We start from the raw sequence: 21,783 nt of genomic DNA, 5'->3' as shown, positions 1-21,783 counted from the left end.
AAAAACAAATAAAAAACATGCTACGTGTTGATATATATATATATATATACTGTATATGTGTGTGTGTGGGGGTGCGCTTGTGTGTGTAAGCTTACATTTATTTCATTTGAAATCTTCCATTATGTGGACCTTAGATTACTTCAGTCCATGCTTACCCTTGAACACAATAAATTAAGTAAAAGTTGGATTTCTTTTCTGTTCAGTTATTACATCATGCATTTTCCTTTTCCTGATGCTATAATTAAGTCATGAAGATGCTAAACAAAACAGAGCATATATTTACATAGCGAAGATTCAAATTTTATTTTTTATTTCAACATGTACATCAGTTGACTTTACTAAAGCAGTGACATGGAAATAAACCATCTGCCCATAAATGAAATGAAAAAAGAAAAATATCATAGAATATGTTTGACAGCAATTATTGACAGGAAGGTAGTAGATAGTAATTTGCATGACAGCAAAATGAATCATAACAACTGAGCGGTGAATCACCACAGCGTCAACATGTTAAAAATTGCGCTTAGTTCACAGATTAGAATAAACTGAATGATTAAATATAGAAGAGCAGTGACTTCAAAGAAAACACATCATTAACTCATAACACTTTTATTTTGGCATGCATAGAACACATAAACATAAAAGTATGTATAAATAAGTTAGTATCACATCAGTTGCTAAAAATAATCAACCAAAGCCAATCAAAAATCAGCAGACTCCTTGTGCACAAAGTTTTGTGGTGTTTTCTATTTGTGTGTGTGTGTGTGTGGGGGGGGTGTGTGTGTGTGTGTGTGTGTGAACAGTTTGCTGGATTACTTTATTAGATATATTTGTATTTTTGATCTGATGAAAGTGTATATAATCTGTGCCTCAGACATACTTTGGTGTGTTAAAACTCTACTAACAGGCTCGTACTATGATGCTGGATGTTAGAGGGCTTAGGATGAAAGTGTGTTTTAGGTTATATCCAGACATCTGGAAAAGGTCAAACCACTGCGACCTGGATAGCTGAAATACTTTGATGCTAAGCTCTTCCCTCTTGTGACCAGTAGAGGGCCCAGTAAACAACACAAACCCAGATGCTGCAACATACCAACCAGCCGAGTCAAAGATGTGGAGCATTATGGAATGCTAAACAGGACAGCATATCGTAACCAGATTTGTAAAAGCATTTCTACGGTTACATTAAATTTCAAACACTTTTCTGTTTCATTAAATTTGTCTTCCTCTCTGTTTTTTCCACTTAGCCACCGTTATTGGCCATGCTGACCAGAGAATCTCCTTCTCCCTCGGGATCCAGGCCAAGCCTCTGTGGGTCAAGGCCCATGGCGACCAGCATCTGGAGCAAAGTAAGCTCCTGCTGGGTGGCCTGGTCCACCAAAGCTGGACAGGTGGGGTTACACTGAGGCCACTGGCAGGTGTCCACCAGGTGGAAAGGGCAGCCTTTAGATGGGGTTCTGTTGTTGCGAATTGCCTCCAGACTTCTGTCCCAGCAGTGGAGAGCCCGTGGCAAAGATGTGCCTTTAACCTGGAAACTCATCCAGTTGCTGCAGGATAGGATGTAGAAGTTATGAATTATTAACAAAGAAACAGGCAAAATTTGAGAGAAACGTGGGAAATTCAATTGAAACAAGTGAAACTGCTGTCATGGTCTGGTTACAGGCTGTTTATCTAGCTTTGATTGATCCATTTTGCATTGCTCTAACCACAACGTTCCAAACATTTTATTGAAATTTTGTTGAGCGACACGACTTGTTCATGTTCAGTTGTGCAATAAAATAATTGTTATACAGTATCCCAAAGGTGCAAAAGTTTTTGGAAAATATTTAATGACCCTTTAACATGGGATGACGGCAATCAACAACAGAGAGACTATGTGAGTTTAAATGAGAACAGAGCTAAATTAACAGCACAATTGAATTTAAATGTCCATTCTTACCTTTTGGTGATGACTGTGTGTGAGAGGCAAGATGGAGCAAATACAGCCCTGTACCAAAAGAAAATGTAACTAATATTCAGTAATTATTTACTTTAGCACCAACTGGTCTAAAGTTTTATACAAAAGAGTGTTGTTGCAAAACCTACGTCACATCTGTCAGGGAGTTTTTGATTTCTAAGCCCAGATTCTGGATGTACTGCCACTGTTCCTCAGACAGACTCTGACCGCCCATGTAGATGTTTTCCACTCTCAGCTGCTCCTCATCAAACAGCCACTGCACGATGAAGAGTGGAGCTGTAGAAAGAATAAAGACTTAAAAGACAATACAACCAATACATTGTAACTGCAGAGGAAGCGTGAATTTTTGGTATTCCTATATTTTCTTTTGGAAAAGGAGGAGTGCTTAAAATGACGTGTTTAAAATGAAGGTTACACAATATCTCAAGACATGTCTGCAGTTTATTCAGGCTGGGAGACAGAGAAGGAGAGAGAGAGATTTAGCAGATAATAGGAAGACTGAACGAGGCACAGTAAAGTTGCTATTATTTTATAATTTTCAATCAATCAAGTTTAAATCGAGTTTATTTGAATAGCAGATTTCAGCAACAACGCAGTGCTTTACATTATTAAAAAAATAAAAAGTCATAAAAACATCATACTGTCACATACAATTTTGAGCTTTGAATCTCTGTCAAATGAAACATGATGAATTTGGAAGACTTTACTTTAACCTGGAGTTAAGACAGGAACCTGGAAAATACTCACAGTTCATAGTTACTAGTGCTAACCAGGCAAACAGCCGGTTACCAGCTGTTTAACAATAAGCTAGTGAGAGGTGGCACTTTGATGCTAGAATTTCAATTAATTAGTTACAGAAGTTTTAACGTGTTAAATGTTTTATAGGAAATAATTGCTTCTTTTTAAAATATATACAGAAGTCAAGAGGCAGAACTGGTCTGTTTCTAGCATGCCTCCAAATCTGACACACAAAGCTATATCTGCCATCGCAAACAAAGCGATGGATGACAAAGCCAATTCTCTTGGCCCATTAGGGGGTTAATTTTTGCTTCAAAAGTAGCAAATCTGATAGGATTTCTGTCTTTTCTAAAAGAAATTATGACCCACCCATACATTTATATTTATGACACAATGACTTTAGAGCACTGTATTCTTGTGGTGACTCAGAATTATATAGTTGTGTGTCATCAGTAAATTGCGAAGGATGTTTTAGTAGTTTTTCATCTCAGCATTGTCAAGCACATCAACACTGAATTAAAGTGACCCTAGGGTGGAGCTTTGGGGAATCCCACATGTGGTCTTTGTTTACTCAGATTTATAATTGCCAAATGACACAAACTAGTCCAGGTATGTCAATGAGAGCTGAACCAGTTTACCACAGTGCCAGACAATCACACTTTTCCAGTTTATCAATCAGTATGTCATGTTTGGCTGAGATCCAACAACAAACACAGCTTATGATGCAATGCTGTTAAGATATATGCCATTTGAATCTTTTATCAATGTGGTCTCAGTGCTGTGGTTTGAATAACAATCTACCTGGAGATATTCCTTGCCTACCAAAAATGGCTAACTTTGTTGATCAACATGTCTTCACACCAACAATTAAGTGAAGGCATAACAGTCCAATTCCCTTCTGAGCATGAGTGTCCATCCACAATTTATTTCTGAACAGTTTCTGTCAGGTTTGTGGCATGCTGTACCAATATTATGAGAAACACAGCACTTACAGGTCAAAGTGGAGTATAGTCTATGACCAAAGAAGCACTGCCATTCCTCCCCTCTCTTGTAGAGCTGCTGACACCTTTCTGGAACAACCCCATTCCACATCCTGTGGAAACAAGACATTCTTTGAAATAACATAAATAACAATTTCAAGAGAAATAAGGAGGATTTCTGTGTTAATTTTAGGGATTGCATCTGTCTTTATAGTCTATTGAGTGTCAGAAGTGTTCCAGGATCTACCTGAGTCCTATCTTGATAGCATCTTCAGGTGTGCAGGAAACAGTCGCTGGGCAGTTGGGGGACCGCTGTTGCTTACTCTCCAGAAACCATCCAGAATCCACCAGGCCGCGCACCTGAGCCTCGGTACCTAGCTGCTCCAGCTGGCTGGCAACCCTCTCAATGTTGAGCAAAACACCTGTCGCGCCAGCACTGCAAAGGGACCCAGGGAAATTACTTCATAACCTGGCCTTGAGATTCATAATCACTTTCAGCAGCTTCCCATTTAGATGGTGGGTCTCATTTTAGGATGTGGAGGTGATGTCCCTGCAACCATCCCGCTAACCAGAGAGGAATGTTCACCATTACAAGGCAAGGCCCTTTAATAAACATTGTGTCACTGATCACAGATGACTATAAACATCTTTATTACTGACAAGAGGATGCACCCAAAATAGGACTTCTCGTGTTTAGAGTTTGGAATGGAGGACATCCAGGCGACTTGGTTCCAAAAGCTGCAGGCATCATGAGAACACAAGCGATAAAACAGACTCACCTGGTGCCAGTCAGCATGACAACCTTGGCCTGCTTGATTCCTTTGGGAATGAGGTCTTTGATGACCTCCCGGATGATAAGGGATCCCATGAAAGAATACTCAGCTGCAAGGAAATGTCAGTATTAATGACAAGGGGCAAACATGGAAAATAGCAAAAGTAGTTTGTCCTTTAAAAAAAGGTACATTTATCTTATCAAGCGACTCACTTGCATTTGTGTTTCTGTCTTTCACTTTATCTTTTCCTTGTCTTGTTCTTGGAGCGGGGGTTGGAGCAGGTCCTGTGCCACTCCATACGTCGCTGGAACAGTACGGGATGAATCTGCCCAATGTGACACATTTACATTTGTTACGTTACAAATGAAGGATTTAATTTCACACCATAAGGAATATTGCTAGTCTTAAATGTTTGACTTTGTACATTAAAAAAAAGAGTTTCAATTCAGAATAAAATCAAAAGTAAGCACAAGAGTTATATCAAAACAACCGGATGAAATCGGATGCATTTAACTTTTATACATTTTTATTGTATGCTTTTGCACATAAGGCCATGTTTAAAGAACACCTTGTCCCATGACAAGAAAGTAATTATAAAGCAGATTTTAACTGTGAGTTGGTTTTGAGTTTGGTCCAGTAAACATTGACATCAACTACTCTAAGGTGCTAAAAATCTCTTAGTATATCAAAGTTTTTAAAGATAGTAGCAGAATTCATAACATTAAAACCTTCATAGGGGAAAGTAATTAATTCTCTGTCATGTACAGCGGTGAGCCAAATGAACAAATCAACGTTTTTCTCTTTAAATCTGTTTTTATTGGATCTATTCAGTTGAAATTTAGATTACAAAGAAAACTATTATCAAATTCCCCCACATTTTACAGAGTAACAATGTTTCTTTAAACAACTAGAATTATAGTCACTGACTACAAACTAAGTTGCCTGAATTGCTGCTTGTAGTTTTTTTCTCCTATCAGCCACACTTCACTAAAATTTGGCAATTTGCAAGCGCAATTTAGGAAAAAAAAATCACAGTCCAAGGTTTCTTTTATGCAAAATGAGATATTGGTCCAGGTACTTACACAAGATTTGCATTATGCCAGTGGGGGTTTTCCTCTGCTTGGGACGATAATATTCCAGTCCCTGTAAAAATATTCAATCCCTAAATAAACCTCTTGCCTGACAAAAACAACAAAACATGTGTAGGACCCATGCCAAAGTATGGATAGATGACCAACCTCTTTTAGTTTGGGGCCACCCCGATGAGCTCATTAGGCGGGGGATATTTTGGTACCTGGAATCACAGGTCTCTTTGCTGTAGCAGCACCAGCCACCTAAAAATAAAACAGACTAATATTAGAGACTCCGATGTGAGACACCCTGCTTAGCCCATCAGGCCTCCGAGGAACATAAAAACACCTTCAATCAGGTCAAATTTATTTTGTTATAAATATTTTTCCACTCATGTGAAACTATAGCATCACTCTAAAGTTGGCAAGCACGCTCAGTAATTTCTTCTGATTAGACATCCCCACAAGTAAAAGACCATGGTGTGGAAATATATTGCTCATAAACAAGACTTTCCAGTCAGTTTACACAATTTCCATTGTTTTCCTCCACCCTTGGTCAGTCAAAAAAGTAGAAACAACCAAAAAAGGAGAAAAGCAGACGATGACATAACAAGATGACATCCCCGTCAAAATTCCAAAGGGGGCATCATGCCAAAAGCATCTGACCTCAGGGGACCAATTTAACCAGTTTGTAAATACTCACCTTCCAGAAATAACAGCCATCTGCGGCTTCCTCTGAACTCTTTTAGGTAGAACCTGCACAAACACCGAAAGGTACAAGATGAAGACAAAGCAGTAATGAATGGACCTGTGCAGTAAACCTGTTAGAAATCCAAATCATCTCACCCAGCTGCTGATCCATCATTGCATGTCACCTGGGCGCTCCTTAGGAACTGCAGCCTCATCTCGTCCGTCTGTTGTCCAGTTGTACGACTTCCTGCAGTGCTGTCCTGTCTCGAGTCAGCTGATCTCCCGGCGCTTCTGCTGCTCCCTTGAGAAGCATCGGCCGATGGGGTGGACTGGCCAGTGTCACCTGCTTGGGCCCCACCACCACCTCTCTTGGCGGATTTCCCACTCACTTTAGCATTACGGCTGCTCTGAGCAAAGATTGCCCCGAGCAGAAGGAAGAAGGTCACATGGCCAAGTATCTTCATGTCTGACAACATCAAGAAAAGAGGCATGCAAAGCAAAAAGATTAACCCAACACTTGTACATGCACATGGAAATCTTGTTCCATCTCTTCACTGTCAAAGGTGTAAATTAATTTACCTTTCAGAGTTTACCAGCCTAGAAGGTTGCTGCAGAGGTTCCTTGTGATGGCCAGTGCTGCTGCTGCTGCAGAGGAAGAAGTCAGAAGTTCAGCGATCTCTAACCAGGATTGAGATGAAAATGCCGGTCATGAGAAGTGATGGAGTCCTAGCCAAGTATTGATGAGTCCTGCAAATCAGTGATGAGCTTTATAGAGGCACCACCTGAACCACATCACCTCCCACTTTCTCCTGAAGCCTGAGATAAACCGCTGATGACACAGCCCAAGGGGGGAGGTACTGGACAGTCAGCGGCCAGGAGAATAGATAACAAACATTTCTCTTCAACATATTTCAAGCCTTTGCACACGCCCACCACCGAGCACTTTACCAGCTGACCATTACTTAGAAATGAGCCCTCGTTGCCATCTTCCTCCTCTTTCTAAATCTCTAGTGGGTCAAAATAAATGCATGCCCTCTTTGCACAGCATTTGACCTGGAGGTCACCGGAGCACACACCTCAAACTGTTATACCATAAAGTTTTTTCTCCGAAAATGAAATCTGTTTTTTTGACATCACATATTATGACACATATTATATGATATTAAACATAAACATATTGTTTCTCTAGTTTGCAACAGTGTGCAAAAAAACCCCAAATAACAACAACTTATGGTGGCAAAAATCTAAATGAACTTATCAAACAGCAAAACTATCATTTCACTGCCAAAAAGAATAGAATAGATCAATGCAACTACAGATGCACTGAAATGTCAGCTGATTATAAGGTTGACTAACATCGACTTATCACCCAAAGGTGGAAACTTTAAAATTTGAATTTGTTCAAACCAGTGAACGTACCATAGCTGACAGATTTAGCTATGGTAAATCTGACAGTGTTCATTTTCACTGAATGAAAAACATTTAAACATAACTACTGCTTGTGCCAGTGGGGTAATTAGAAGAGAACATACCAGATTTGGCAGACATTTAAAAACTCTTAGGGTTAAAGGAAAGATCAATGAAAAATACATTCAGGGAGCAAACTTTTAGAAATGCTAATGGTGATGATTGCTCATTTGAGTTAACAAACACATTTTAAAAATATCAATCATTTTGTCTTTGTTGCAAAATAATAATAAAACCATATTTTAAAGCAGCTGCTCCTATAACACTATCCCATTATGTTAATGGGTCTGCTCCTGAAAGAATAATAATAGATGATGACTACTAATTACAGGAACTATTAAAGAAAATATTTAAAATACTATTCATAGACTCTCTAATATTATTGTACTAAATGCAAAATTGGAATCGTCTGTTCTGCTTTGAATTTAAGTCAATGAAAATACAAGAATATTAGTAAAGAAAAAGAAATGATTTAAGTAGCATTTTCAAATTGAAAGGTGATGAAACAGACGAGTTAACGTTAATTATTTTGTGTGTCTTTTGCTTTGAATAATAAACTGGAATAACAAACTGAACCTAATGTGCAATGATTAAAACTCTGAATCTGTATGAATGAATTATTGCAGGCTTGATTATAAATTTATGTATATTAATTTATTTTTCTTTGTTTTTTTTTTGTAAAGTGCCTTAAAACAGCAATCTGTTTTTAACTGGTGCTATATAAACCAAATCCAAATTGCATCACAAGCCCCATTAGGGGAATATTCAACACTAGTTGTGTGTTTTTACACACAACTCACATATAACTCAAACTATTTGACAGATTACAGCTAAAAGAAAGATATCTCTTCACCACAGAAAACATTTGCGAATGTCCAAAACCTCTGATTGGAAAGCGTAAATTGAACCTAAAAGAGTCAAATTTAATAATTTCTAACCTACATAGTAAAAGATTTTGTGCAGTACAGATGATCTTTCTTTACCTGCAGCTTCTTGCCTGTCCAGGTCTGTGTCTGTGGATTCCCGGGATGGCTGGTTAGTTTTGTTGGGTTCTGGTGATGAAAGTGACAGAGTATTTGAAAGTGATCTGCAACCGTACCCTCTTTCAGAAGGCCTTAGGGTGACGTACCAACGATGGCTGAAGGATCACAAGCCGCAGGGCTCTAAAATTCTCATCAATGAAATGCACACCATCCCAAAGTGTCAATCACGGAAAATAATGATCGCTCGGAAGGCCAAAGGCTACAGGGCGGTGCTACAGGCGCTGTATGGGGCCTTGAAAAAAGTCCGGAGATTGCGGTGTGCGCATGTGTCTACATATGTGAAGATGAATAAACCACAGAATCCAAGATAGAATTGATCCAATCGATGAAAGCACAAATGAGTCTGCATTGGATTTTTGGTATCGGAAATGATGGGGGCTCTGCAGTCACATAAAAGATAATAAAAAAAGGCAGATTTTTGTGTTACATTTGAGCAGATTAAAACGCTGTCCCATTTTTAAGCAACTTGTGGTATTTCATCTACTTTCAACTATAGCCAGAGAGAAACAAAGCTGCTACAAAAAAATGATAGTGAGAGTCTATACACCCACGCACAGTGCAAATGTAGCCAAGGCCTATAGCAAATTTGATCTACTGAGCTGAACAATCCTTCATTCCTTCAGTTGTCCTGAAGCCTGCACACCACCATCTGTCTTCCCAGAAATCAACGCAACAATCTGTTTAGCAGATACCTGAAACAGCTGAAAAATGAAAGCACTTGCTGTAAATCTATCATCGTTTCACCAGAATGTCGATAGAGAGAGGAGGCATTAGTAGGCTTTTTGTTTTTCTTCAAAATTGGAAAGGACAGAATGATATAATTTTTTTCGAACCAGGATTCTGATCAATAGATTAAAGTGAACTTATGTTCTCCAACAATCCATCTTGTCCAACACTCTCCCACTTAGGTTGAACAATAGAATATACCAATAAAATACACAACAAAACAGAACTGATACACTTTGGAAGTGAGTTCCATACTACTGATAAACTTTTTAAAATAAATTATCAGGGGCTCATAAGACATGCTGAACTTCACCCTGATGGGGCAGCAGCGTGACCCCCTTCACAACATTGGAGGCATTCTTTCTCCCCTTGTGTTGTTATTTTTCACAGCCAGCCTCCAAGGTCAGGACACCTAAAGCCCGGGTGGTCTGGGTACTTTGTCTGTTCAGCATGTGTGTCATCGCCGGCCTCAGGAGCCTAGGGCTCGGCCATGAGCTGGAATATTTCTCGGCTGATAACTTCAAAGAACAACGAGCCAGGGACTGCAGTCATGTGCTGGATTCTTATGACCGCACTGCAGCAGAGTAAGGTCATGACCCAACAAGCTGTAGGTTCAAAATCCAAGAGTGCTTCAATCAAAAGATTTATCTTTTAGCACACCAAGAACACCACGTTAAAACATTGAAACTTCACCCCCCGGCATTAAAACCGCTGAAACAACCATACCTCACCTTGCTGCTCTTTGCCTCATTCGTGACTTTAACAATCGGAGAATCTCCCTGAATCGACATTGTCACCAGCAGCGGAGTGCGCAACGTAGCAAACAGGATTGTGATTAATGGGAGTTAAGGGTGGCATCTTTACAAGCCACACGAAAAGAAGCCACAGGCGAGAGAAATGGGACCTGGGTTGAATAACACCGCCAGAGCTCAACACTGAATCAACGAGCATGACAGACAGCCTTAGCAGCATCGGCGTGAGGTGCTGGGCCGCAGCAGGAGGCGAGCAGGTGGTGCAGACGAAACCATCCATGAAACCAGGTGTTTAGGGGCCTTCTGCAAACCGCCAATGCATCACAGTGATGAATGGAGGAGGGGTCGACAGCAGGGATATGAGGTGTTGGATTCAGTGATGCCTGGATGGCGATAAGAGTTTTAGGGTTCACCTCGTTCTGCTGATCCCCTCACCGCTAACCATGCATTTTGTCCATCTTAATAGCATGCCACACACACCTCCAGCCAGGGAAAATATGTTCAGCATGGAGTTTAGGTGTCACACCTGTAATCCTGCATACTTGTGAGATAACCATAACCAGCTTGAACAATATACAGTTGAAGCCAGAAGTTCACATACACTGAACAAAAAGAAACATACTCCTTTTCTTTCCTCAGTGTTTGAAGTTAAATCAGGCCACATTCATCTTGTTTTAGGTCAGTTAGAATTACCAAAATGAATAATGATGGAAAGAATATGTCAGAGATTTATTTATTAATGACTGAAATGTCAGAAGCTTTCATACGTATTCTGATTGTATGGTTGCATTGCTTTTGCAATAGACTGTATAAATTTGGTCGAGTGTTTTGGGTTTCCTACAAGCTTCTCATAGCACATTTTTCACTTTGAGATGGCCACCTTTTTGTCCATAAGTCACTTTGTAACCACTGTCTGTATGCTGTGATAACAACAACTTATGGTTTTCTTGCCACAATTCCTTAGAAGTCAGATTTAGAGAGCGCAAAACTCCATAAGTTTGAGCTCTACCAGAGTTACCACGGGGTCACACTGCTGCCCCTCTGATTAATACGGCCCTGGTCTCAGTAGTTAGTTTAGATAAAGAGCCTTGGTAGGCTTGTAGTTGAAATTGATGAACTGAGCAGTGAACCGTGAAATGTTTAAATCGTGGAATATAGTTGTATAAACTAACCCTACTTTATCCCAGACAGCCTGATCCCTGACCCATCTTTGTCCTCATGATGGTCTTTGTTTATTAATATTATACGACATTTTGATTAAATTTAGTATATTGGATTTTTCAGGAAAATCAACAAAGGAGGGTAAATGCAAATGGACAAAAACATTTTTCTGATTTTAATTTGCTACAAATGTGTAAATGTTAAACGAACTGAAAACAATTCAAGTGATTAAAAAACATAGTAATGCAGCTTTGAATCTTTGTAAAACAAACGGCCCTATTCCTACAAACGTTTGAACTGTAATCTTGACCAGGCTGGAGAGGCGTTTGTTCTCAACCTTCAATTATGCCCTCTTGTGCTAGTGAGCGTGTTTTTGAATGTCTTTCGGTCTCATGTCATGGCATTAGCTTGGCCTCGGAGTTATGCTGAACAAACCAACAGGCCTGTCATTGCACTGATAGATATTATTGAAGAGGGTCACGCAACGCTTAAGTCTGGCACTCAGCATGAGCGTTACCATCTGATTGACAACCTGAAACAAAAAAACTCAGCAACAACTGGGTCTTACATGATACTGGGAGAATCACTCAAACTTAATTTAGTCATTTTGGTAGACAAGATGAAGAAAAATTCATAAAAGTTTTTGATTTTTTTTTTTTCTTGCACTAAACTGAAAGCGGTCAATTGGTTGGTGCAAAATTAATTGCATCTTGTTTTGTAAACAGATTTTCTGTAATATTGTTAAATATATTCATACTTGGGATTCATCGAAGCTGTACATAAGTATTTGGGTTTTATTTAACACATACATATATACACACCACACATATACTTGTTATATAATTTGTGAAAGGTGTATCTTTTTGCCTACATTTCAATCTAAATCCATTATTTTCCTTTGTGCATAGCCTGTTACAAAAACGAATGTAACTTTTATGCTTGTTGTTGGACAGCAGTTGCCAGACACATGTAGGCTATAATTACATTGTTTGTTTTTTTTCGTTATATGACGTAGGTGTAGAAAACATTGTGCATAAATGTGTCCCACTAGGATTCAGACAACAAATACGTTGTACACTGATCAACCTTCCTAGAAGACTGACCTTGGTTTGTGTTGTTTTTGTCTTTCTTCAAAGCAGTTGGTAGATGTCACTGCATGACAGACCGTAAATCAGAGATTCCAGCTGAAATGATGTCAGCCCTTTACATCATGTGTTGTCACCTCACACTATGAAGACATGTGGACATGTGGTCGCTCTCATAACTACATTCACTCCTCAGACTCACAAGAGATTTTTCCAAGGGTTAACTAGTCACATAAGCAGATGAAGAGTGTACGTCTTACAGCATAAACAAATCAGCAAGTTACGAATCAGTCCTCTAAGCTGATTGCGCCTCTCTAGTGACATGGAGGTGATAAGGAAGAGCAATATTAATTTAATTATAGAATATGGCTATATTAATTATTCTCCATTCTATTTAAAAACAAGCGTAGGATTTTTTTTTAGCCTTGTGTTATGTCACAATCACAAACAGCAAGAAGTGTAAAATTTTGTTTATTTTATTATTTACCATTCCCATTGTTTCATCGTCTTCCCCTTATTTAACACTACAAAAAATATATAGTATTTAGCATTTAATTGTTGCTGGAAATTGTCAAATTTCAGAGTACTCTTAGTTGCTTCAACTATTCAAATAGTTATTTAAAAGGAGAAACTGAGCAGTTTTTTACTTTATGTTACAGCTCTCTAGGTTAGTTATATATCATACATTTAATATGGTAAAACTACATGCGCATCAACTGAAACCCCAAGTGTAAACTGTAAACGGACTGCACTTAATGAAGGAAGCTGGAAGGAAATATACAGTATTCCAGTTGCCATTGCTGCCCCCATTTCATATCAATTCAATTATAAAACACCAAAGAAATCATGATGAAAATTGTCATTTTACCATGAAATGTTTTGCTAGGACATTAAAGCTCACCTTTAGCCGCTAAATTCCCGTCTGACTTTTTTCATGCTACCCATTACTCACTATGAACTTCTGCAAAGCCGAAAGACTGACAGACTGCAGGTATAAAAGCCAAAAAGTATTACAGCCTGTATCCGAAAGCTTTAATGACGTATGGAGATTTGTATTGTCCGTGCTATTCAAAATTTACAACAGCAATTATTCACGGATAGCGAGACAGTCACAGTTTGGTAAAAGTTTTATTGCTCCCTACATACTTGTTGTTGCCAGTTTCTGAGTCAGTAATTCAGCAGATTCCTCTGGAAGCGATTCTGAGAAACCGTGCACATGAACTCCTGACATTTACAGGAGCAGGAATGATTTCTCTGATTGTCTTAAAATGTGCCTATGCAGGCATTACCAGACACTTGGACTACGTGGTGGACATTGTTCATTTATTTGTGGCATTAAAAGATTTTGGTTAATAATATCAGCACTTTAACGGAGCCATCACTCTGGTCTTTATGCAGTGGTGACTTCGTCACCCAGAATGCAGCTAGGAATGGAGCTGTACATGTGTTGCTTTATTTAAACAGTTACACCTCGCTGTAAACCTGTCAGCGCTATTAATCTGGGGCAGAGATGATGCGAAACGATCCACCTTTGAATTTCAAGGCTCCCCATTGTCTTGTGTCGCTCATGTACGGCGACTGACCTCAGCTGATCATGTAATTGCAAAAACATTCATACGTCTTAAACTTTTGCACATCGTCACCTTACAATCACATACTTTAAATCTATTTTTTGGGGGGAATTTGTGTGATAGACCAAAAGAAAGTAGTCCTTGATTGAGAAGTGGAAGGAAAGAGAAAGGTTTTGCAAAAGAAATCCAAAAAGGTTGGTATGCATTTGTATTCGGTCCCATCTCCCAATGCTGGTTAATCCATCAAAATGCTATGCATTGCGTAGTAAAAAGATAGCCAGTGAATGCACCATTTCCATGGTTAAACACGGTGGAGGAAGCATCATGATGCTTCTCTTCAGCAGGGCAGAGATGACGGGAAGATGGCTTATCAGATTTGATAAGCCTTGAGCAAAACCTTTAAGAGGATTTGGGGATGGAGTGGAAGTTCACTTTCCAGGATAATGATCCTAAACCTACAGATAGGTTCAAAATCAAAATCAAAGGTTTGGTCAAACGTAAAACCTTTGATTAGTTATAAATTGTTATAGTTATAAACCCTCTCCACCACATAGTGGACAGACAGCGGAGCACCTTCTCACATAGACTGCTCCAGCTCCGCTGTCGTAGGGACAGATACAGGAAATCCTTCCTGCCACATGCCATCTCACTGTACAATAAAAGCTAAATCATTGTTCTGCACTAATCAGTCCAATTTTGCACAACTGCACTGTGGCACACTTGCTGTACATATATTTACATATACTGTACATATCTGCATTTTTTGAATCTTTGCAAGGACTGCTCTTAAGTTGCTTTTTATATTAACAGCATTTTATATTTTACAATTTATAGCATTTTATATGCTATTTTTATTTTTCATTTTATCTACAACTACTACTCAGTGGTAGTTGTTATTGTGTCTTGTCTCTATGCTGTAACTGCGAAGTAATTTCCCTGCTGGGATGAATAAAGTACTTCTATTCTATTCTATATAAATTGTTTCTATAATTTTCTTCCATTTATAAAAAATAATTTGTGAAATTTCAGATTAATTTCATGAATTGTTGGCATTGCAACTTATGCCAGTTCAATAAAAAGTCAATTTAAGTGTGTCAACTTACTATAAAGTTTAAAAATGGCAACTTGATTACTTTAAAAAAAATATGACTACAAGCGTAGCAGCAATATTAATACACAGTATAAATAACGCCGAAAATGTAGGTCTTGACCCAATAAGGGACTAATTATGTTGTAAGGTTTTAGTTACAGTTGAGGGAATGCTCTACCTAGTTGAATTTGCTTATTGACACACGTCAACAAGGTTGTATCGTGATGAACACAACCTGAGCAAATTGAGGAAAGTGGATGATTACTTTCTGTAAGCAAGATCTGGTTGAGAGCTGACGGCATTTCATCTTTTTCTGTAAAGTGACAAAGTGTGAGAAAGTTTAAGGCTATGGATATTTTACATATCGCCCAATGTATTTTTTTCATTAGTTGAGGTATGTCAGACTTTGCTGTACAGAGCATTTATTTTATGAACAAATTGCTCTGGCCATTCTCTGCGTTTACACAGTGCCTTGTGCTCAGTGGCCTAATGTACCCTGAACAGCTGTGTGCGGGTGCTTAGCGGCTTGAGATGAATGACAAGTTGATTCGTGAACTATTACATGTGAAAGATGAGCATATGTTGAAGACTATAGCACAAGCATCAACATCTCGTGTGCATTTAAGTTTTTCACATTTTTGACCAAGACAAACAGAAAATGGTATAACATGTTAAAAATACTGAGGACAAATATTTTATGGACTTATTTATTAAAGAGAGTTGGCCAACTTTGCCACCAACAACATGAATATTTTTTTTTAGCTTTCCTGATAATGCAAAACTAAATCTAAACATTTGAGAAAATAATATTGACGCATTTAAGCAGCCGTACATACAAATTGAAGCATAATCAATGCATCGCAATGATGCAGTCACAACTGAGCTATTTATGTCTTTTTTTAAAAAAAGTATGTATACCAAATGTCACATCTGATAAAGGTACAACAATGTGTTGCGTCACAAGGTCCTTCATTCATTGATGACAACGTCAAACAAACATTTCCAAAAGAGAGAACGAAAAAAAAGGAATTCTGTTGTGTTTAAGCTCAAATTCAGACACGTTGAGAAACGTATATCGCAGCTTTGCAGCCCAGTTGGATTGCGTTTTTTAGCAGCCAGTATCCAGGTAGCTGAAAAAAAAAAAATCACAAGAAACACATTTTACTTTTTTAATACTACACAGCTTGTACTTCTATTAGACATGTTTATTTAAACATGAGTTTAAATGGATTGAAGACTCAATTATCTAAGATATTATTTATTGAGAAAATGTTCAGTAGGTGACCGGTTATTTCATATGGGTAACAGAAATGCACTTACTGATTCGGCATCGTGCTCCAAACCTGTATCATGATGGTCCATTTCATCGTCTCTAAATTCCTTTATCACCTATTGGAAGGAACCACAAATTAACACTTTTTACATCACTTCTTGGTACATACTGCTAACAATGAATTTTATTATTTGTTGATAAAAAATGTGTCCCAAACATGTTTTATTGATGATCTTAAACAAACCAGCCTTGGAGAATAATGTTATTCGATCAGGCAGGAAATACAAGAGTTTGCGGTATCATTAATAGGAATGAGTTCAGGTTAATTAATCCAGTCAGCTATAGATATTGCTTAAAGTAAAATAAATAACATGTGGCACGGAAAATGGCGCTTCTGAACAACTTCAAACATTTGCAGACTTTATTCTTAATCTCGATTTAGATAAAACAAGTAAGAATAAAATATTGCCAATAAGTGTCATCATTGAGTTTGGCTTCAGTCAGTTTGTCGGGGGCTTGCTCAAATACTTTTTGCTTAAAGTTAAACACAAAGTACAAACATCTGAAGTGTGGCCCTCACTTGTAACAGTTCAGTGTATCTCTCTGGGTCACTCTCCATCAGCGCTCTAATCTGGCTGTTGTAGTGCTCAGAGATGCTCTCCTCCACTGCCACCGTGCACGCCATGGCCCCCTCTTTACCCAGCAGAGCAGTGGATGCCCCTGGAGGATGTGCAAAACAAGAGCGACACATACAAATAAAACAGTAATCTTGTCTTTTTACCAGCTATGTCAAGAGAGTTTTGTGTTTTTAAGTTTCTATTGTCCTTTCTTTCCCACATTATACAGACACTGTATATTTATATGCTGCCCCAACCTAAAACAAACCCAGCCAGGTTCCAGACTGGCAGAAGAGCCGTGGGTCGAACTCTGTTCTCAGCAAGGATTTCGTTGAATTTTGATAGGTGCTTCTTTTCTTGATCCCACATTTGCTTCAAAAACAAACAAAAAGAGTTAAAATACTACTCATACCATTCAGCTTGATCTGACAACATAATTTAACTGAAAATAAGTACAAATTTTGATTCCTTTTTTAAAAAAATCTACTAAAGTATTTAAGTACATATCAAATAAAAAAAAAAAAATGTTACTGACAAATGAAAAATTATAAACCCGAGTCTTTTTTTTTTTTGTCTTACTGTGAACATTTTCTCACTGTTATTAATGGTTTAAATGCAATATTCTCAAATATCGAACAGCATATTGACAGAGAAATAAAAACAGTTGCTAGGGATATAAACCGATGATGCTGTCGCTCTTTGAGCATTAAACTTTTTTTTTTAATTATTACTTGGGGGCATAACCTTTCATAGGTTTCAATATAAATTGAGAAACATACATGGCCACAGAATGGAACCTTTTAAAACTCTCCTACTATCATTTTTTGACAAGCATGTACGACCTCTGCACTATTTAAAATATATTTTAATGTTCTTTATCATGAGACCTTTTGTAGTGAACCTGCTTTTAGACATAACGGGGTTTTGACACCCCACTAATGGCCAAACCCCCGTTATGAGTCAGAACCCAGGCTCTTCTATGGCATGTTCACCTGGATGAGTGGTCCAGTTCTCGACCGGCCCAACACTGCCATCTGCCCGGCATAGATGCGATTAGCACCGTATTCACCCGCGTGATCCACGCGCAGCATCCGGTGCATCATCTCCTTTTCCTCGCCGTCGCGCGGCGCAGGAACGACACCGTAGGCACGAGCGCTGTTCTGGAGGCAGCCTACGTAAACATTATAACGTAAGCATGAGTAACTTGAGGAAATCCTTCAAAGATGGTGTCCATCTCTAACTGCAGGGGAAAAAAGTGGTAGATTTAATACTGAATAAAAATATTTCAGTAATATCAAACAGATACATTTTGTTTTAAGCACGTTCACAATGTGACTTCAAAGAAAATGTCATGATGCCAAGCTTACGGTTACGTCATGGCTATCTTGGGTAAGTGTTTTTAGCATTTTAGCTTCTCGCTGATAACCCAGCAGCTCACCTGTGCATTTTAAACTCTGTCGGATCATCGCTGATCTGACAAACTGAGGCCAGTCACAGAAAGCCGTGTGCGCCGCTCTGTGCATCATAGTTAGCGAAGGCTTTAACTGCTACCGTAGAAAAACACATGCAAGAGGACATTGAGCGTCAGCTGATAAACCAAACGCACACCTATGACGTAGGCGCGCTTTACGACGGCGCCCGATTATGGCAGGCTGTGGTACCATTTAATTAAAGAAACGTTGGTTAACAACTCGTACTAGATTAAATTACCTTTTAAAACGGGATTTACTGAAGTGTCTTCCTCAGACAGGGATTAAAATACCCTCAGACATTTCTTAGTCTGGAGTAAAGTAAGCTATTTTTTCAAGTAGGCCTACAGTCCAAAAGAGCAATAAATTGACAAGTTATTGTACAATTTATTAGATAATAAGTTGTGAAATAAATTGACAACTTCATTCACATTTTCAACATCTGAAAAGGTGAAGGAAGTAAAGAAGGAAGGACTACTGTGAGGAGTGACGGCTCATAGATGACCCAGTAACCTTTCAGCAGGACGATAGTTGTAAGTATACAGCCAAGACATCAAAATAATGTCTCCAGGAGTTCCTTAAATGTCTGTGAGTGGTCAACCAGGGTCCCCAACCTCTGATTGATCAGACTGAATCTGATTAAACATCTCTACCAAGATCTGAACATGACTGTGCACTGATGTTTCCCATTCAAATTGATGGAGTTTTAGTGACTTTCGAAAGAGACAGGCACCCCAAGCTTGTTGCATCATATGTAAGAAGACATGCGGCTTTAATTGCCGTCTATGGTATTGAGTTAAGGCTGTGAATACTTATGCATGTATGATTTATTTGCTGTTGTTTTTTTACCCATACCTCCAAAACAAAATTACATTATAGAGTGTTTTGTGTATTGAGAGTAAAAATAGAATTTATTTTTGAAACAAGGTTATAAATGCAAAATGTGAACGAACTGAAGCCAGCTTCATTTCTGTTTTCTGTATCCACTGTGCTTCCTGAAAACACCCACACAGGATCATGAGCTGCTGAGGTGAACAGGTTCAACACCTTGGATAATTTACTTGTCTGTCACAACACAAACAAATCCACGCTCTCTCCAGCTAATTCAGTGCTCTCAGTTTACTTGGCCTACATATATTTGGCCTGTGGGCCATAAATAAACATTTAAAGGTGAAAATTACATTTTGGTTGCTCTCTTTGTTTTTTTGTGCTAAACAAATTTCGACTGTTTTCTTTGTTTAGACATGTTGTGTAAGAGGCAATTAGGCAAAGAAAATAAGGGCTTTTATGGAGCAATTTGTGTTATTTTTGAAGCTCTACAGATGGCAGTGCAGCACAGTTAACATAGGCAGAGCGACGTTTCAGCTCATGTACACCAGCTGGTCCCAGTTTGAAGGATTTCAGTTGTAGTCAACACATTTTTACTGAAAAAAAAGCTTCATTTAGCATTTTAGCTTAAATTGAAAAGCAAAGAAAACAATATGTACCTAGAATTATAGCCATGATCTCTTATAATCCTGCTGTCATGAGTTTCATTAGTAAATATTAGTCTGATTCCTGCTTTTGATGTCTAACAATAATAATAACAATAATAATAATGATAATCATAATAATAATGAAACCAACAAATTACGCAACACCTAAAACAGACTGAGTGCAGAAAAGTGTGAAGAGGTTGACTGCTGCAGCAATATGGTGGTCAAAAGTAAACAACGCCAGGGTCGTAAATGGCAGGGTGTGTTGGTTCTGTCTGTATGTGTGTTTGTGGTGAGACACCGGATATGTGTTTCCTTATCTGTCTGTCTGACTCTGGGTTGCTACATACGTGTGGCCTCGTATCGGTGGGTTATCCAGGGCTTTCAGTGTGAGTGTATGTTGGTTTTACTGCAATAAAAAACATTTCAAATAACTTTCACAATCGTCTTTGGTGATCTTCTCTGCTTCTAATTTAAAGCAACTAATTGCTGGTGTTTGGAAAGTCGTACCACAGAAGCAGCGTTTCCTCTTGGTTCTGTATTTTCACATTGGATTTGGTTGTTACTGAAAATAAACGTACTTCCGATTTTATGGGATGATGAAAACAAGTGCTGAAATTTATGAAGCTTTTTTTTTTTTACATGTTGCATAGATATTTAATCTTGAAATAATTAACAGAGACATTAATTCAGTAAAATCAGATTTTTGGAGTGAAATTACACAGAATATCTCAAGGTCAGAAAAAAGATAGTAATATATGGAACTGAGAGGCAACAGTAAAAGAAAAAACAGACTTAGAGAAAACAATATTTCACAAATCTACTACAATTTTTTTTCAGTCATAGTGGTAGTAAATTACCACCGAAGCAAAACTATTTACTCTTCTCCAATAGTTTCACATTTTGCCATGTATCAAACTGAAACTGCAGTGTAATTTATTTAGATTTCCTGTAGCACACCGAAACAACGTTCTAGTTCATAATTATAGCTCGAAGGAAAATTATACATGGTTTTCTAGATTTTTCAACAAAAACATCTGAAGATTAATATGTAATTATATTCAACTCTCTTTACTTACTCCTACATGAAATCATGTTAACTTAATTAGTCATATGAATTAGTTTTCATCAGTGGCGCTGGTTTTCATCCTGTGTTAGACTGGCCAGGCTAAAGTCAGGACATGGATCCAATTGAGATTCTGTAGCAAGACTTGGGATTGATGTTAAGATTTGTGCTCCATCCAGTCTTAGCTTCAGCTACTCTGGAAGGAGCTCTGTTCAAATGTTTTAGTTGTAAAATGTGCAAAACTGGTGGAGATAATCCCCAAAAGTATTTCAGCTGCAATTGTTATGAAAAGGTGGTAATAGAAAGCTGAACACATGCATTTAAAGGCCATGCTGTTTTCTTTCCACTTCCCTTTTACATTGTCTTGGTCTGTCACATAAAATCCCAATCAAATACACTGAAGTTTGTAGTTGTTACCTAACATGGGAAAAAGTTCACGCATTTCATGCTAGATGTCAACTATTGGACCAAACAGTGACTCATAGTGACACGGTCTTACCCTTTTAGTATTTGGAGTTAATTGTAATTTTTTGGCTTGTATTTATTCTGCTGCTTTTTGAGAAATTGGTATCCTGGTTCTCAAAGAGTGGGATTGAAAGAGCTCTGAGGTTTCCCAACCTCGTACCAAAACTTTCCTAATTGTGGCTGCTTGTTGGAAGATGCTTTTCCTGAGTGATGTTTCTAGCCCTCTCTTCATTCCTGAGTAGAATAGCGAGTGAGCCCTGTTGGATGAAAAGCAGACCAGCACATGGACTGTATTAGGATGCTTTGCTGCTGGCA

At 38.3% G+C, this 21,783-nt stretch overlaps 2 protein-coding genes and 1 long non-coding RNA gene across 4 annotated transcripts; 1 reads left to right on the top strand and 2 right to left on the bottom strand.

Moving 5' to 3' along the window:
* Positions 1-278: 278 nt before the first annotated feature.
* notum2 (notum pectinacetylesterase 2) lies at positions 279-7,054 on the bottom strand. Its single transcript, XM_032561870.1, has 12 exons — positions 6,788-7,054; positions 6,365-6,674; positions 6,222-6,274; positions 5,687-5,782; positions 5,531-5,591; positions 4,661-4,773; positions 4,455-4,557; positions 3,923-4,111; positions 3,688-3,788; positions 2,086-2,233; positions 1,940-1,987; positions 279-1,547 (listed from the first exon to the last, which is right to left on the bottom strand). Exons 2-12 carry the CDS (start codon positions 6,670-6,672, stop codon positions 1,244-1,246), a joined length of 1,524 nt encoding a protein of 507 aa, XP_032417761.1. The 5' UTR covers positions 6,673-6,674; positions 6,788-7,054; the 3' UTR covers positions 279-1,243.
* Positions 7,055-15,794: 8,740 nt separating this feature from the next.
* coq7 (coenzyme Q7 homolog, ubiquinone (yeast)) lies at positions 15,795-18,610 on the bottom strand. Its single transcript, XM_032564270.1, has 6 exons — positions 18,432-18,610; positions 17,986-18,164; positions 17,251-17,365; positions 16,957-17,096; positions 16,424-16,492; positions 15,795-16,233 (listed from the first exon to the last, which is right to left on the bottom strand). The coding sequence occupies exons 1-6, from the start codon at positions 18,517-18,519 to the stop codon at positions 16,156-16,158; spliced, it is 669 nt and encodes a 222-aa protein (XP_032420161.1). The 5' UTR covers positions 18,520-18,610; the 3' UTR covers positions 15,795-16,155.
* LOC116720820 (uncharacterized) lies at positions 18,083-19,642 on the top strand. Of its 2 annotated transcripts, XR_004339464.1 has the most exons (4): positions 18,119-18,182; positions 18,313-18,382; positions 18,913-18,995; positions 19,476-19,642. It is a non-coding gene; the product is annotated as an uncharacterized LOC116720820 (long non-coding RNA). The 2 variants fall into 2 exon arrangements; XR_004339465.1 differs by lacking the exon at positions 18,313-18,382 and having other exon boundaries at positions 18,083-18,182.
* The last annotated feature ends 2,141 nt before the right edge of the window (positions 19,643-21,783 follow it).

Source organism: Xiphophorus hellerii, chromosome 5 (genome assembly GCF_003331165.1).
Source record: "Xiphophorus hellerii strain 12219 chromosome 5, Xiphophorus_hellerii-4.1, whole genome shotgun sequence".
In the NCBI taxonomy this organism is placed as follows: Eukaryota; Metazoa; Chordata; class Actinopteri; order Cyprinodontiformes; family Poeciliidae; genus Xiphophorus; species Xiphophorus hellerii.
Note: the sequence above shows the minus strand (reverse complement) of the source record. Positions and strands in the feature narration are given on the sequence as shown.

Coding starts and splice junctions, on each gene's coding strand:
- coq7 (XM_032564270.1), bottom strand. CDS start 18,519: ATGATGCACAGAGCGGCGCACACGGCTTTCTGTGACTGGCCTCAGTTT. Junction 18,165..18,431: donor ACAGAGTTTAAAATGCACAG/GTGAGCTGCTGG, acceptor ATGTTTACGTAG/GCTGCCTCCAGAACAGCGCT. Junction 16,234..16,423: donor TGGAGCACGATGCCGAATCA/GTAAGTGCATTT, acceptor TTTTTTTTTCAG/CTACCTGGATACTGGCTGCT.
- notum2 (XM_032561870.1), bottom strand. CDS start 6,672: ATGAAGATACTTGGCCATGTGACCTTCTTCCTTCTGCTCGGGGCAATC. Junction 5,783..6,221: donor ATGGCTGTTATTTCTGGAAG/GTGAGTATTTAC, acceptor TTTTATTTTTAG/GTGGCTGGTGCTGCTACAGC. Junction 2,234..3,687: donor ACTATACTCCACTTTGACCT/GTAAGTGCTGTG, acceptor TTCTTTCTACAG/CTCCACTCTTCATCGTGCAG.